This window comes from Uranotaenia lowii, chromosome 2 (genome assembly GCF_029784155.1).
Source record: "Uranotaenia lowii strain MFRU-FL chromosome 2, ASM2978415v1, whole genome shotgun sequence".
Taxonomy (NCBI): Eukaryota; Metazoa; Arthropoda; class Insecta; order Diptera; family Culicidae; genus Uranotaenia; species Uranotaenia lowii.
Window position 1 is genome coordinate 415723111 of NC_073692.1, and position 16111 is coordinate 415739221.

The window sequence follows — 16111 nt, forward strand, 5'->3', positions numbered from 1 at the left end:
GACGTCATCAGCCGAAGCTGACGTCATTGCGGGTCGAGCTTTCGGGATGATTCTCGGTAGTTATGTCGGTTATGCATGTATGAGGACTACCACCCCCTCGCTTCAGGAACCATGTTCGAACCCTGAACGCGGTCGTCGTCATCCTTTTTTTTCCTTCACTTTTCATCATACAGCGCATGCAGCAATGTGAATGTGTGTGAATGTTTTTCAGAGGACTGCACCTGTGTGCGTGTAGATGAATAGAAGAACACCATCGTCGAAAGGCAGCAATTCCGAAGGTGGGTGGTATACACGTTTGTTTGTAGAGCTTCTGGAAGGGGGGATACCGGTAACTTTTACTACACTTTCATTCATCAGAACACATCGGAAGAATGGTGCCAACATCAAGGATATTGAAGTGGCAGCGCTAAGGACGAGGTCAGGTTTTCGCAGATGGTGCGAATGTGTCATATCGGTAATGATATCAACTTACAGCGCGTTCCCGCCCCGATTTTCCTAGGTAGCTTTTCATTTGTGAATGAAAAGCTGCGATGCATTTGATGATTTAAAATTCATTCCATTATGACGTTGTGAATTCTAAATTACAGAACTCTCGAGGATTTGAAAAAAAAAAGTTTCAATGCTTTCGGATTCCTCACTCAGCTAGCTTGATTAAAAAAAAAACAATGTTATTCTAAAATTTTAAACTTTCGTTAACTCTATTTACTCTCCAGGAACGTTCGCATTTCCTTGTTGATTAGAGATGGATTGTGCTGCTGCAAAAAGTGATCAACTCCGGGTACGATCTTAAATTGTAAATTATTAAACTCTTTCATCAGCAGAGGACCCGTTTCTTTGGATATGAAATGGTCGTTTTCACCCAACAGGTACAGCCCGGGAGCGTGAGGAGTGTCAATGCTTTTCGGATCAACCAATTTCCTACCAGAACCCATATTCGCTCGGTAATAGTTAATGGGAGGAGTAAGAGCACCTAAAATAAGAAAGAAAAAAAAGTTATGCACATTCCCAACTAACCTAAATCACAAAAAAAAACTCACCTTTCTTTCCGAAAGTGTACTTGAACGCTTCGATCTCGTCCAAATTGCAGTGGTGCTTGAACATCCGGTCAAAATTCGCCAAATCGTTCATTCGGCAGAAGAATTCCGGCAGCTTCGGCATCTGGAAGAAGAACATGTACCAGGACATCTTGAACTGGGTCTTGTTGGACATAACGAGCTTCCGGAAGACGCGCTGCGACGGGGCATCCATGCAGATGTACCGGTCAATCATGTCCATGTGCCGGGCCAGGAATTCCCAGGCAATGACAGCGCCCCAATCGTGGGCAATCAAGGTGAACTTTTTGCGTCCTTGAGGTGGGGAGAAAAAAGAATGCTAAGCAGTTGCTTGAAAATAATGAAAATTTTTATTGTTTTCCTCAATTTTGTTATCTGTTTTTTGAATGAGAAAAATACTTTATAAATGCTTAATGAGCCTTGATTTAGTGGGTATTGAGTTTTGGGTCAGGGGTCGGCAGAAGGGGTCTTCCATATTAACTGTTTGATGTTTTAGCGTTATTGGCGTTGTTATACATTGAATTGAGATGCGAATTTCCACATAGGAGTTTTGAGTGACGAACAATCAATTCCAGGTTTTAAATTTGGGGTCAGGGGTCGGCCAAAGGGGTCGTCCATATCTATCTTTTAATGTTTTTGCAATATTGACGTTATTATACATTGGATTGAGATGAAAATTTCCACATAGGAGTTTGCTTTCAGGTTTCAAATTTTTAGTTAGGGGTCGGTAAAAGGGGTTGTCCATATTATCTGTTGCGATATTGTCTTGATTGTGCATAGGATTGTTATGAAAATTGGCACATGGGAGTTTTACAGTAAAGGTATTTGATTACAGGTGTCAAGTTTTGGATCATGGTGTAAAACAGGGATCGTTCATGTAAGTTGTTCACAGTTTTTGCGAGATTGTCATGATTATGCATGGGATTGAAATGAAAATCTGCACATGGGTGTTTTGAAGGTCGAGCAATTGATTTCAATTATCTAATTTTGAGTGAGGGGACCAAAAGGGTCGACCATATAAATTTTTCACTATCTTTGTGATATAGAGACTAATACATATTAGATTTAGGTGAAAATTTGTACATGGGAGTTTTAACCCTCATCCGCATTAGATTTCATTACCCTAATCAGAACTAGGAGTGTCAATTTGACACTCCAAGCTAAAATCGTCATAACTCTTTTTATATCTAACCGATTACAATGAAACTTATATCACTAGAAACCTTGTAACGTCAGTAAAATATGTTTAAAACATTATATATAGCTAAAGCTTCTAGTTTTCCCGTTATTCAGCATGAAAGAAAAAAAAATCCGAAAAAACATGTCTCAGGAAAACTGCTGTAGTTCATATGTTAAACGTTCAAAAAAATATTTGCCTGATACATATGAAAGCTGAAGTTAATGTCTACATCATGGAACAAAGAAATATTTTTTAAAATTTTTTTTAATGAAATGGTCACAAAAAATTCAAAAAAGTGGTCTTAAAAACCTACTTTTCATTCGATTGCTAGTAAATACTGTTTGAGCGATGGTAGAGTTTTTTAAAAAATATGAATATAAACTTTATTAAAATTCTAACATTTTGCTGTCTTTAGATTTTCGATGCAACAAAAATTGAATTTACTGGAATTTTTCAAAGTTGACTACTTTGCGCGATTTTTTGCGCAAATCATTCCTGAATTTCTAGAACAACAAGCATCGCATCCAGCAAAACGTGTTTGTTTGCTCTCCGAGTAGGTACGGTGGGTGGTGATTTGGGCAGAGAGCGAAGCCGACAGACGAAATAATGATGCGTGTCGTGCGTTTCTTGGTTGGAAATTTTCTATTGACAGGAGTTCACGTTTGCTTGTTACGACACGCATCATTATTTCGTCCGTCGGCTTCACTCTCTGACCAAATCACCACCCACCGTACCTACTCGGAGAGCAAACAAACACGTTTTGCGGGACGCGCTGCTTGTAGTTCTAGAAATTCAGGAATGATTTTACGTTTATAATTTTCATATTTTTGTGAAATCTCACAACGTAAATTGTTGCACCTCACTAGAATGTAGATTAAATTCCCTTTTCAATGGATATAGTTTTGATTGCTTCAAACGGCGAGAAAGCACTGAAAATCCGGGTACAACCTGACGGTGGACCACAAAAACAGATAAAATTTCAATTAGTGAAAAAATCGCGCAAAGTAGTCAACTTTGAAAAATTCCAGTAAATTCAATTTTTGTTGCATCGAAAATCTAAAGACAGCAAAATGTTAGAATTTTAATAAAGTTTGTAGTCATATTTTTTAAAAAAAACTCTACCATCACTTAAACAGTATTTACTAGCAATCGAATGAAAAGTAGGTTTTTCAGACCACTTTTTTGAACTTCTTGTGACCATTTCATTAAAAAAAAATTAAAAAAATATTTCTTTGTTCCATGATGTAGACATTAACTTCAGCTTTCATATGTATCAGGCAAATATTTTTTTGAACGTTTAACATATGAACTACAGCAGTTTTCCTGAGGCATGTTTTTTCGGATTTTTTTTTCTTTCATGCTGAATGACGAGAAAACTAGAAGCTTTAGCTATATATAATGTTTTAAACATATTTTACTGACATTACAGGGTTTCTATTGATATAAGTTTTATATGAAGTTCATAATAATTCAAACGACTTAAATGGATTTTAATTTTGGAGTGTCAAAATGACACTCTAAGTCGGAAAAGGGAGTTTTTTTGTCCAGGCTTCCAGGGTTCGTCCATAAATAAAGTAAAGATGCAAAATTAAAGAACTTTTGAATTCATTTAGGGTCCCCGAAGAAATTTTTGTTTTTTAAAGCTTCTGAAAAAAGTTACAAGCATTCAAACTTGAAATAGTGTCAAAATGACACTCTAATGCGGATGAGGGTTAAGGAACGAGTAATTGATTTTTGGTGTAAAATTTGGGATCGTGGTTCGGCAAAAGGGTTCTCCCATATTCATTGTTCACTGTTTTTTGCTGTAATTTCATACTAGCCCAAATTTTGTACACGGGAGGTTTAACAGACGGGCAATTGGTTTCAGGTGTCCAATTTTTGATCAGGGATCGAAAAAAGGGGTCATCCATATGAAATATTAACTGTTATAGCGATATTGTCATGGTTTTACATTGGATTGTGATGAAAATCAGTACAAGTATTAGACGGACGGAAATTCATACACGGGAGCTTCACGAAATGAGCAATCGATTAATGATTTAAAATTCTGAATCAAAGGACAGAAAAAAGGGACGTCCATATACTGCTGAAAATTTTTAATGTAATTTCGTTATTATGCATTACGCAATCGAAATCAACTGTTTCTTATTTTTTCAATAATTGCATGATTTCGCATCCGAACAAGCTAATAATTCGTGCACCGGTATTTAATAGACAATCAAAAGGGTCTTTCAAAAATACTGTTTAATATTTTTCGTTCAATATTGTCGTGAAAATGCATCCCAATTACAATTTACACACACTCATCACATATTTGAAGTTAGAAGTGAAAACGGAGTTCGTACGGGAACAGCTACTTTAACTCAGAAACGCATCTATCGATGTATAGTCTTCTCAGTTTGTTATCATCGCGTTTGTTACAAAATAGCATCGGTGGTAGGTCGCTATCAGACTATCGCATTCGCATCCAAACCCCGGATGTAACATTTTTTTGATTTTTTAACAGCTTGGCAGATTGTCAGATATTACAGCGATTCTTCGATGTGGTTGTAAATTGGTGTGCTGTTAACCTACTGGTCTTAAGCGTCTCTAAGTGCTGTATCATAACATTTGGACGCAAGAAACTTCCATTTTTATACGACTACAATATCCAGGGCGAATCTCTACATCGTAATGATCAAATAAAGGACCTTGGCGTTGTTTTGGATAGTCATATGACATTTAAGCGTCACTACTGTGCTACACTTGAAAAGGCTAACCGAATGCTGGGATTTGTCATACGTCTGAGTAAAGAATTTACAGATCCTGTTTGCCTACGAGCTCTGTATTGCTGCCTGGTCCGTTCAATACTAGAATCTGCAAATCTTGTGTGGTGGCCATTTGAAGCTACATGGGTAGCGCGTTTTAAAGCGGTTCAACGGAAATTCGTTCGTTATGCTCTGCGTGATCTATCGTGGGATAATCCTCGAAACCTGCCACCTTATGCACAACGTTGCGCTCTGCTTGGCCTTCACACGCTGTCGGATCGCCACTCCATCGGTCAATCACTATTTGTGGCGAAACTTCTCAGAAACGAAATCGACTGTTCTTGGATACTCTCCCGCTGTAATATTTATGCCCCAGAAAGAGCTCTGCGAAACCGTGACTAGCTTTCACTGGAATCGAGAAATACACGCTATGGCAGCAATGACCCTTTACGTTCCGCAAAAATTAGCTTCTTACGCAATTATGCTCTCTTTGACTTCAATGTCTCAACTGCAACATTTAAACGCTTGATCGAATCTAACATAAGTGACCAGTTAAGAAACAGCTAATTAGAAAACTCAAAATGTAAGTTTAGATAGACCTAGATTTAAGTTTTTTTTTTAATTCTTTTTTCTAGGATTTTAACGCTGTCGCGTTATTCATCCCCTATCCTCAGTGTCAAGTGGCATTCGTTGTTTGTAGTCGTCATTTGACGGTTTCTTTATATCAGTCTTGCCAGTTTGGTTTGTCGGATAAAATTTAAAATCTTTTTCTCTTCGTCGGGGCAATTAGAGAGAGCCTGCCGAAGGTTATCTGCAAGATCACAATCCTGTCGAGCTTGTTGGTAGATAGTGCAGTTTATGATGATGTGTTTAATTGTTAGGGGAACCTGGCACGCTTCACAGATAGGAGCATCATCTTTATCCATCAGGTATCCGTGCGTATATTTGGTGTGCCCTATGCGAAGGCGTGTTAACATACGCCTTTCTTGAAACGATGTACGGTCTCTCCATGGTTCGGGGGTATTTTTCAGTTCTCGTAGTTTGTTGTCTGATAGGTTGTTCCAATCCTGGGACCAAATATGGTAAATATGCTGCTTCAACCATTTGACAACATCGAGAGAAGGGATTTCTTGCTCCTAGATTTAAGTAAACCATTAAGACACTTACGTCAGATGGTCTTTTTTATAAACAATAAACAACAACAATAAACGCGATGATAACAAACTGGGAAGACTATACATCGATAGATGCGTTTCTGAGTTAAAGGGAGTATATCTGAGCGATCAAATATCATCTTTTTGTTCGTCCGCACTGCAAGTTTTCCCTTGTGGGGCGGACCACGCTTGGCCTACTAATGTGTGGTGGTAGATGCAAGTCTATATGTATCTACCGCTTCATAGTAGTAGGCCCGTGAGGAACAAAAATTTGGTATGTGATGATATGCTTCTAAATAAATTCTACCCGCTCATTTTCAACATCTTTCATTTCATCTAACCTTCTATCCATCTATATAAAAAAAATCATAATCTTTAGATGTCCCTACTAAAAAGGACATCACTTTTCACCGCTAAGCACGATAAATTAAATCTACAAATATAAATTACGGTGATTAATCCTTCATAAAATAAAAATTAACATGTTCTAATTAAATGCAAAATTTATGATTATATACCATTTATTCGACCAGTGTTGATTTTTAATCATTCAATAAACATTTGTAAAAAAATCTAGATGTTTGAAAACATTTAAGACAAGATCAGGACACAAACATTTTCAGAGTATTGATAAATCAAAATTTATTATTTCTCCTTTATGCTTTTTTGGCTCTGACTTATTTTTTCTTTACTACGAAATACTTATTGTAAAAAGATATTGGAACCAAAAATATTTCTGTCCAAATCAAAAACAAATTCATAACGTTTTGGTGCGATTAAATTTTGAATTGCAAAAAAAAGAGAACGGAATGAAGAATGCTTACCCAAGAATTCGTAAATTTTTGAGAGTACAAACCAAAATGCAGTACCCAAAAATAGATGGACGTCAAAACTTGCTCAATACAAGTCCGTTCGATGGATATTTCTCGTCCAACTGTATTTATTTGACCCTAAGCTTCTTTACATACCATCTTATCACATTATTGTCTGTGATATTGATAAACTAAAGTGCTCATGAGCGTGAGTGTTATCTCAGACAAATGTGTGCTCTTATCACAAAATGCATCAAAAATGTAGTATCAAGATGTTACATACTAGAGATAAATGTTAATAAGACAGCCTTGGAGTGAATCAAACTCAAACTCAACCAGTCTTCTCGATTCGATGACGCAACTAACGCAACATAAACAGATTTCCTCCCACACAACGGCAAACGAGCGAGATTTTCACAACCCATGGTAAATGAAATTAAGCTCACCTAAGGCTGTAACCAATTCTTTGATGTCTTGGACCATGTCGTCCACCTTGTAGTTTTCCAGACCTTCAGGTTTGTCCGAATCTCCATAGCCTCGCATATCGACCGCAACGACCCTAAAAGTTTACGCTATGCTATAATCGGAAAGCATTTCAACATGATGCTACCACGTTTATCGTTTACCAGTAATCTTTGGAGAATTCCTTCAACTGGTGGCGCCACGAAAACCAAAACTCCGGGAATCCGTGCACAAACAGCATCAACGGCTTCGAAGGGTCACCGTTCTCAACGTAGTGCAATTTGATGCCCTGGAGGTGAAAGGTTAGATAAAAAGTCGAATCGTCAAAGCAAACCACACACCCAGTCATTAGCGCCCATCAATAAAAACATGTGGACGCGTCAATTGAGTCCAATTAGAACGTTGTGCCCAGATTGCGGCCCCATTTTTACGCTTACATTAACGCTGACGAACTTGCTGGTTCCATAGTCGTGCTTCTGGAGGCTTTGCGGCGGATATGGACGCTTCTTGACGACCCAGAACTTCGAGTGGGGTTTGGTGAAGAACTGCACCGCGATGTAGAACAAAATTTGAGCCGAGTAGTAGACGCAAAGCAGACGGCTGATAAACCGCTGCAACGTGGCCCGCAAACAAGCCATTATCAACCGCCCGAGAGTAAATTTCAACCGAGACTAAACCCAACGATAAGCTCCGGGAACACTACACATATGATCGTTTCGCAAAATACTCATCATCCTCTAGGGTGGCGCTTCAGGTGTTACAAACTTATAGGTGGTACCTCCCATTGATATGGTCGGTTTTCGTTAGGTTCTACGTTCAATAGACGGTTGAATCCTCTGACCTGTAAAATAAAAATCTCATCTTTAGAACCACCCCAGCTCGGTATCAAATACTTCTGAGAGTTACTACGCCAGTCAATCTTTTGGCTTTATCTAATCATAAACGATTCATTCAACCTGGTCTTCTCCTTCTTCGACCAAAGGCCAAGCGTGGATCCAATTGTCGAAAATTGCGTGGTCATAATTACACGATAATAATTTGATCGATAGACGACAAAAAAAACGACTACTAACGTACTAATACAGTCACAAATTCTTCCCGACATGCAGCGGCTTAATTTCGATCCGTACACAGCCGAATGCGAACAGAATTTCACTTGTTTAGGCATCATCAACGGTTTTTGATTCCAGCTCAAACTTGTAAACAAATGACTCAATGAATACCTACTATAGGAATAGTATACTTATGCCGAAGTAGGCGGTTTCGCGTGGCCCGGAACACGTGTGCGGGTAGATGGAATTCTTGCATGGGCTACTGGGGTTGAATCTAAACTTCTGTGCCAGGCGCCATGCAACATTGCAGACAAGCTGCTATAATTTCAAATTTATAGCGTATTCGTTTGAGCTCAACCACGTGGATGGAACTTCAATTTGAATTTTTAGCTACAGGAATTTAGATTCCCAAAAACAGATTTCTCATTAACAATTATAAGCGTAAGAGTTCAAAACGCTAGAAATAACATTAAAATTTGAAAATCTTTTATGAGACATTTCAATGTCCTAAATAAAAATCGTCATTTCGAGTCCTCAACTAGATGCATTTTGGACCAATTTCGATATTTCTCGAATATCATTGCCACAAATGTTATAAATTTAATTATGAAACTCTATTCTACTGAATTTAACACAACCCGAGAAGATTTTAATGCCTTAATCAATAGCAAACAGTAGCAACAATAAGCTATCGATGCCAAAATAATAGCATTACTTAGTTTGGTGTTTTTCCCGATGTCAAAATCAAGTTTCATTAAAGTATCAAAAAGCTAAAATTCGATGACGAACGAATACCAAAGTAGAGCATCAATAGAAAAATGATAGTACGTTAAGGTGTTGATTTTACTATTTCATTTACTTGCATAAATAAGAAAAGTTTCAACCAAATGATAGCATGATCTGCTATAATTATCATCAAGTTCATTAAGGTGTGTGAATTTAAATTGGACGGAGGTGGTATAATACCAAAGTTTTGTTCTCTTTTTCCCCATACAGATATTACAGTCCTGCCAAATTTTTGTTATTGATGCTTCGTTCATTTCCAAAGAAGTTTCAATATCTCAGCGATGACAAAAATGTCAAAAAATAAATACATAAATAGAAAACATAGAACAAAATAACATATACCTATGACTTTCATAACACAAATGAAAAAAACTGTTAAATAAACAAAGGCAAAATTTAGAAGAAAAAAAGGTTTTAAGAATAAAAATGACACCGTTGCCAAAAATGTCTAAAATCACTAAAATGTAGAGAAACTTACAAATTTCCAACAAGGAGAAAATCACAAAATTGTTAAAAATTCCTGAATTCACGTGCCTGCCAAAAGCGAACAAAATTAAAATGAAGTTAAAAAATTTAAAATATTATCAAATGACTAGCACAACTAAAATGCTCAGAAATGTTAAAATAAAAAAGCCAAAAAGTGACAAAATGCCGGCTAAGAAAAAAAAGGTTTTTTTTTAAAAGACGAGAATAACGAAAACGACAAAAAATCAAGACAATCTAAAATATGGCAAATGTAAAAGAAAATTACTCAGCGATGACAAAAATGTCAAACAATAAATAATTAAATAAATAAATAGTGAATAAAGAACAAAATTACAAATATAATTTTCATGACACAAATGAAAAAAGTGTTGAAACCAACATAACAACAATGAAGCAAATGTCATACGGATAAAAATGACAAAATTGCCAAAAATTTTAAAATTTATAAAAATCTAAAAAAAATACATATTTCCAACAAGGAGTAAATCACAAAAATAAAAAAAAATACAAAACTTACACACATAACTGGTAAAACCGAACAAAATGAAAATTAAAAATTATAATTTTATCAAATAACAAGCAAAACTAAAATGACAAGAAATTTTGAAATAAAAAAGGGCTTAAAAATTGACAGAATGACGGTTTAGAAAAAAAAGATTTTTGTTTTTCGAAAAGCCAAAAATGACGAAAACGACAAAAAAACAATTACAAATATAACAAATGTAAAAGAAAATTAGAAAACCAGCAAAAATTAACAAGTTAACAAAAATTAAAATAATACATGAAACAACATTAATATGGAACAATTACAGCAATTATAGAAAATACTTCAAATAAAAATGGATAAAAACAAGTGATACAAACTGCAAAAAGACGGGAATGTCAAAACTAGAAAATAAAATCAAATGACAGAAATAACCAAAATAGTAAAAGTAACAATTGAATGAAATGACAAAAAAAAAACAAAAAGGACAAATAAATGGAACAAAAATTGAAAAAAAAAAACATTTTTCAAAAATCTATAAAACAGGAAAAATTAAAACGACACAAACAAGACGAAACTGATATAAAAATAACACAAAAAAGTACCATTAAAACGAAAAAAAAAAAGTAATTTGATAAATAAAGCAAAACTTACCAAAATAACAAAAACAGTTGAAAGTGACAAATATTACCCTTGTGGAAGAAGAAGAAAGAAACAAGCATACATTTTGGCAACACGCCCATAAATTTTATGTTGCCAAAATCAAACGGTTTTTTGTCACTTTTTTATTTTTTTATTTTTATTTCAAATTAGTCAAAATTAATGTTAAAACATAATATGTATGAGCCATTTTTTCAATTTGGCTCAATTATATTGTAGGCCCCCTAATTCTTTTTGTTATGGGAGTTTAACACGGAGAGTCATTCTTCCCTATGCTGTAGTCTTAAGCAGTAAAAATGGAACAATTAATTTTTTTACTGTTTAAAACTAATATAATTAGGCCAAATAAAAAAAAATAATGCTCATATTATGTTTTACATTTCTTTTGATTAATTTGAAACAAAAAAAAAATGAGAAACCAAACTGTCTTTTTTGGATGTTGCCAAAAACGAACGGTTTTGCACGGATGTCGCCAAAACAGAATGTTGACAACATCGAATGTTGCCAAAATCAAACGAGGTCTGTATTTACTAAATTTAAAAAAAAATCCAAAAATGTATAGTCGAAACTTCTAAGCTTATTTAGAACCGACAGCAATTTGTTTATTTAATAAATGGCCAACCAGTCTAATTTATCCGAACATGAAGTGTTTATTTAACCGACGTTTCGGTGCTGATTGGCACCATCCTCAGGGTAACTGGGATTTTAAAAAGAATTGTTGTAATTTTATGATAGTGTAAAGTGTGAGTTATGTTTTGGTCCTACTTACAATAATGTATCTGTTCTTTGCAATATTGCTTATGATAAGCCTATTGTCGTTTTGTTGGTCACTTGATAATTTGTACATGCTGTAAGGTCAAAATTTTTTGGTATGCATTATTTTAAATTTGAACTGTTCTCAAAACATTTTTCGATTTCTTACAGAGCTAATTTTGGTCTTGTTGTCTATGGCGATCTTTGACAGATTAAAACAACACAAACAAAAACAGAAAAAGTTCTCCCAAAATATCTCTCAAAATGAACACTCACAACAAGAATGAACTTGCTACCATTTCCATAAACCCTTAGAAAAAAAAAAAACAAAAAATACGGCCGGATAAAAATCCCATCTTCCTCAATTAATTTTTTGCTCTTGTAATCTTTAGGATATTCGATAAATTTATTCCCCCCTTCGGGTTTTTTGGAAATTTAAAACGGGGGGAGGGGGGGGGGGGGCAATAGTTGATTTTGAAATTTGTTCCGGCCTAACTTAATGTAGAAAAATAAATAAAAATCAAAGAATAGAGAAAATAAAAAAAAATTGAGCGGAATTGGAAAATGTGACAAAAACTGAAAAAAAAATCATAGAAATGTCAAAAGTCTGAATTTCATACTTAAAATTTGGAATTCAGAAATTTTGAAATTTTTGAAACGATTTTTTTTTAATTTTTAATTTTAAATATTAAATTTTAAATTTAAAATATATTGAATTATGATATAAGAAAACTGAATTTTGAATATATTGAATTTTGAAATAAAAATACTCACTTTTGTATTTTTTATAATTTGAATTTTGAATTTCGAATTTTGAATATTGAAATTTGAATTTTAAATTTTAAATTTTAAATTTTAAATTTTGGATTTAAAATTTAAAATTTTAAATTTTAAATTTTAAATTTTGAATTTTTAATTTTTAATTTTTAATTAGAATTTTGAATTTTTGATTTTGAATTTTGAATAAGAATTTTGAATTTTAAATTTTAATTTTGAATTTTGAATTTTGAATCTTGGTTTTTGAATTTCAATTTTAATGTTACTTTAATTTGTCGGCCTTAGCGATGAAAAGTGATGTCCTTTTAAGTAGGGACATCTAAAGATTATGAAATTTTTAAAAAGGTGGATAGAAGGTTAGATGAAATGAAAGATGTTGAAAATGAGCGGGTAGAATTTATTTAGAAGCATATCATCACATATCAACAAAGGAGGGGAAGGAGGAACAAAAATTTGATATGTGATGATATGCTTCCAAATAAATTCTACCCGCTCATTTTCAACATCTTCTGATATCATGTAATTCAACTATCTTTAGATTTCAAATGTCCCATTTTTTTGTCGTGGCGAAAGTTTGAAAATTGCATTTATGTAATTGATAATGAATTGATTCTTGAGAAGAGTAGGCGTCGCTTGAAACTGTCACACGCGTTTTTTCAGAGCTGAAAAATTTCTATTTGGAAATTTAAATAAATTTATAGTTTTTATTCAACAAACAAGTGCGAAAAAGTTCTTTAAGTGGGTGTGTGTGTTTGAAGCTCGCAACGGGTTCATAGTTATCGGCTTTGTTTGGCGTTTTCCTTGGTCAACTGGACAATTTCGAATAAACTTGTAAGGCTTTCAACAACGTTTCTATTCCTGGAATATCTTCACGGGAAAAAATAAGTTGTATGCAGAAAACCGAAGCTAAGTATTTCTAATTTTTAGATCATTTTTTATAATATGGCAAAAGATATTTTGCGACGGATTGCAATGAAATCTGAATGCGTTGGTTATAACTTTGAGATCTTGATTTATTTTTAAAGTTTTTATTTGAGGCGCATCACATTTCAATATCAAAGTAAAGCTTGCGATCTTGCATTTCAGTATTTTTTACCATATATAATTATTGCAACTTACTTATTCAAACAAGTTTATAGATCGAAACTATGTTTAGATCTGTAAAATTGAAATTAAAAAAATATATATATGAATACTGATGTCAAAAGTAGGTATATATATCGAAATTGTTATTTCCATACTTTTCTGATGTTTTTTTTTTCAGTTTTGTTCTAAATTTTAATAAATTTGCAGTTCAAATTTTGTTGAGGTATTCCTCCAAAAAAAGTTATTTTTATTTATTGAAGAGATGTCCACTTTTCCCATATTTATAATAGGGTTTTCAAAGTAACTTAAATTGATTCGTATAAGTATTCAAAGTTATGCATGAATTGATTGTTTATTGAAAGTATTGAACTGGACAACAAGTAGACGAAGTTGATTGAAATTGTAACACGAGTTTTAATAGAATTATATCTATAATAGAGATACATTTTTTTTAATATCGGGAATAATAAAATTTGGTAATTTATTGAAATCTTTATGTCTAAAATTTACCAGAATAAAATTTTTCGTATTTTAATTTGGATAAGAAATATTTAAAAAATTAAAAATGAAACTGGAAAATTTGATCATTTCAAGTTTGGGAAAGTATGAAAATTTGGGACCGTTAGAAACTTGAATATATTTTGAAAATTTAATTTTTGAAGATGTTGATAGTAAAGAATATAAAAAATGAAACTCTAAATTTTTGTGAACTATGAAATAACTTGGAATTTTGAAAACTTGAATAACTAACCTGAAAATTTTAAAACTGGAACATTATGAAACATTTGTACGTTCCATGTAAATTTAGAATTTTGAAGCAATACAAATTTCAGAAATCAAAAATTTGTCAATTAGTGTACTGATTAGTTTCCAATTCAATATAGATTTTTTCCGAAGATTTTTCTGGAAATACTGATTTGAAAAAATTGAAAATATTATAGCAAATTTTTTTGTTTCAAAAAACCAATTGAAAATTTTCACCATTCATATTCGTGAATAGAATGAAAGAAACTTAAAAAAAATTGAAATTTGGATTACATTGGAAGTTTTGAAAGTTATGAATTTTTTCTGAAGAATTTTGTCAAAATCAGTGTGCAGTAAAACAAATTGTTTAAATGATTTATAGCTTATTGTAAGTTATAGGAAAGTTATCATAAAATCAGTCATTCTTTATTTTAATACTTCTTTTCCCTGAAAAATGAGTTCAAAAGAGTTATATTAACATTTCAAGAAAACAGATATTCTAAGAAATAATAGTCTCATCTTGTCAGCGTTTCCTACTTCTTAATTAATTTAGACGATTGACCAGGAAACCGTGGGAGTGCAACAGAAGAAAATAAAAGTTTTCATTAATTTCTCGTGGGAGCGAATTGAGATGTGATTATAAACAGCAGGTCTAAAGATACACTGAAATTGGTTTTCTTTATCAAGTTTTTAGTATTTCTGATTAAATATGTCATTAATAAACTTAACTTATTAGAAACATTTGTTTGACTGATAAAAATGCAATAGAATATCTTAAAGATTTTGGAATTTTATACCAAGCATATTCGATGATTTACTACTATTGAGATTGAGATTGAGATTGAGAAAGACTTCTAAAATGTGAGGCAAAGGAGAGCAAAGAATCAAAGAGTTTTCAAAAAGGCAATATTCATAGAAAAACAAATTGGAAAAATTTGTGTCATTTTAAGTTGCTTTCATTCTCTAACCATTAAAGCCCTTCTGCAAACTCTTTGTTTCAACAGGGATTACGGTTAGGAAAACGAGCTAGTTTATTAAGGAAGAAATTTGGAGGGTATTGATTTGCCTTCAATATTTTACTCGATCCATTTTTATTGGACCTTTATCAAATGCCTCATAGAAATAGGAGTTTCCTTAGGAAATGTCTAGGAGCATAGGAGGTGTAGGAAACTCATGATCGCACCATTTACCAAAATGGTTCCTGATCTCTACCTTTCACCAACTAACACAACCCATCCTTGGATACTTGAATATGGATTCGCAGACGTATAGACGGTTTCCATAGTTGGTGATACTAGCTTATATCTGGTTCTGACTATTTCAAAAAAAATTTTTTTTTGAGTGCAGTAGCGAGAGGTTGCTAGTTGAACTTAAAGAGTATCTTACTAATAATCCTTCCTTTTTCCCCATTGACTACTAGGACGTGGCCGGCGCCGTTATTAATCATTTCAAAAAACGGAGAGCATGAGTTTTGAACATTGAGAATGAACTGCTAATCCCAAGCACCATTCTTTTGGACTTTGTGCAAAATTGATGGCCTCGATTAATCACGGAGTAGCAACCATTGGCGACGTGGAACTTGTTCTGCTTAGCCACGCCAGCGATCATGGAATTCGAAATGTAAAGTTTGAAAACAAATGTAAAAAATACGAAGTGCCTCTAGAATCAATTTAAAAAAAACTGTAAGTGAAGCATTTCGAGTTCAATGATTTAAGGTGGATATGAGTAGTCAACCAAGCTAAGCTAAGCTAAGCTTGATAATGAATTGATTCTTGGTAAACATATATTACCTAGGGTTGATTGTCCGGTTTCATCCGGGTTTGCCCAGATATTTCATGTAAAATTTAAAACAGCCCGGATTTTGTCTGGGTTTTAC

At 33.6% G+C, this 16111-nt stretch overlaps 1 protein-coding gene across 1 annotated transcript; it reads right to left on the reverse strand.

Annotated features, from left to right (window-relative positions):
- Window positions 1–668: 668 nt before the first annotated feature.
- LOC129747462 (epoxide hydrolase 1-like) lies at window positions 669–8090 on the reverse strand. The gene is made up of 5 exons (XM_055741701.1): window positions 7845–8090; window positions 7572–7696; window positions 7392–7504; window positions 1038–1346; window positions 669–970 (listed from the first exon to the last, which is right to left on the reverse strand). The coding sequence occupies exons 1-5, from the start codon at window positions 8043–8045 to the stop codon at window positions 699–701; spliced, it is 1020 nt and encodes a 339-aa protein (XP_055597676.1). The 5' UTR covers window positions 8046–8090; the 3' UTR covers window positions 669–698.
- Window positions 8091–16111: the final 8021 nt, after the last annotated feature.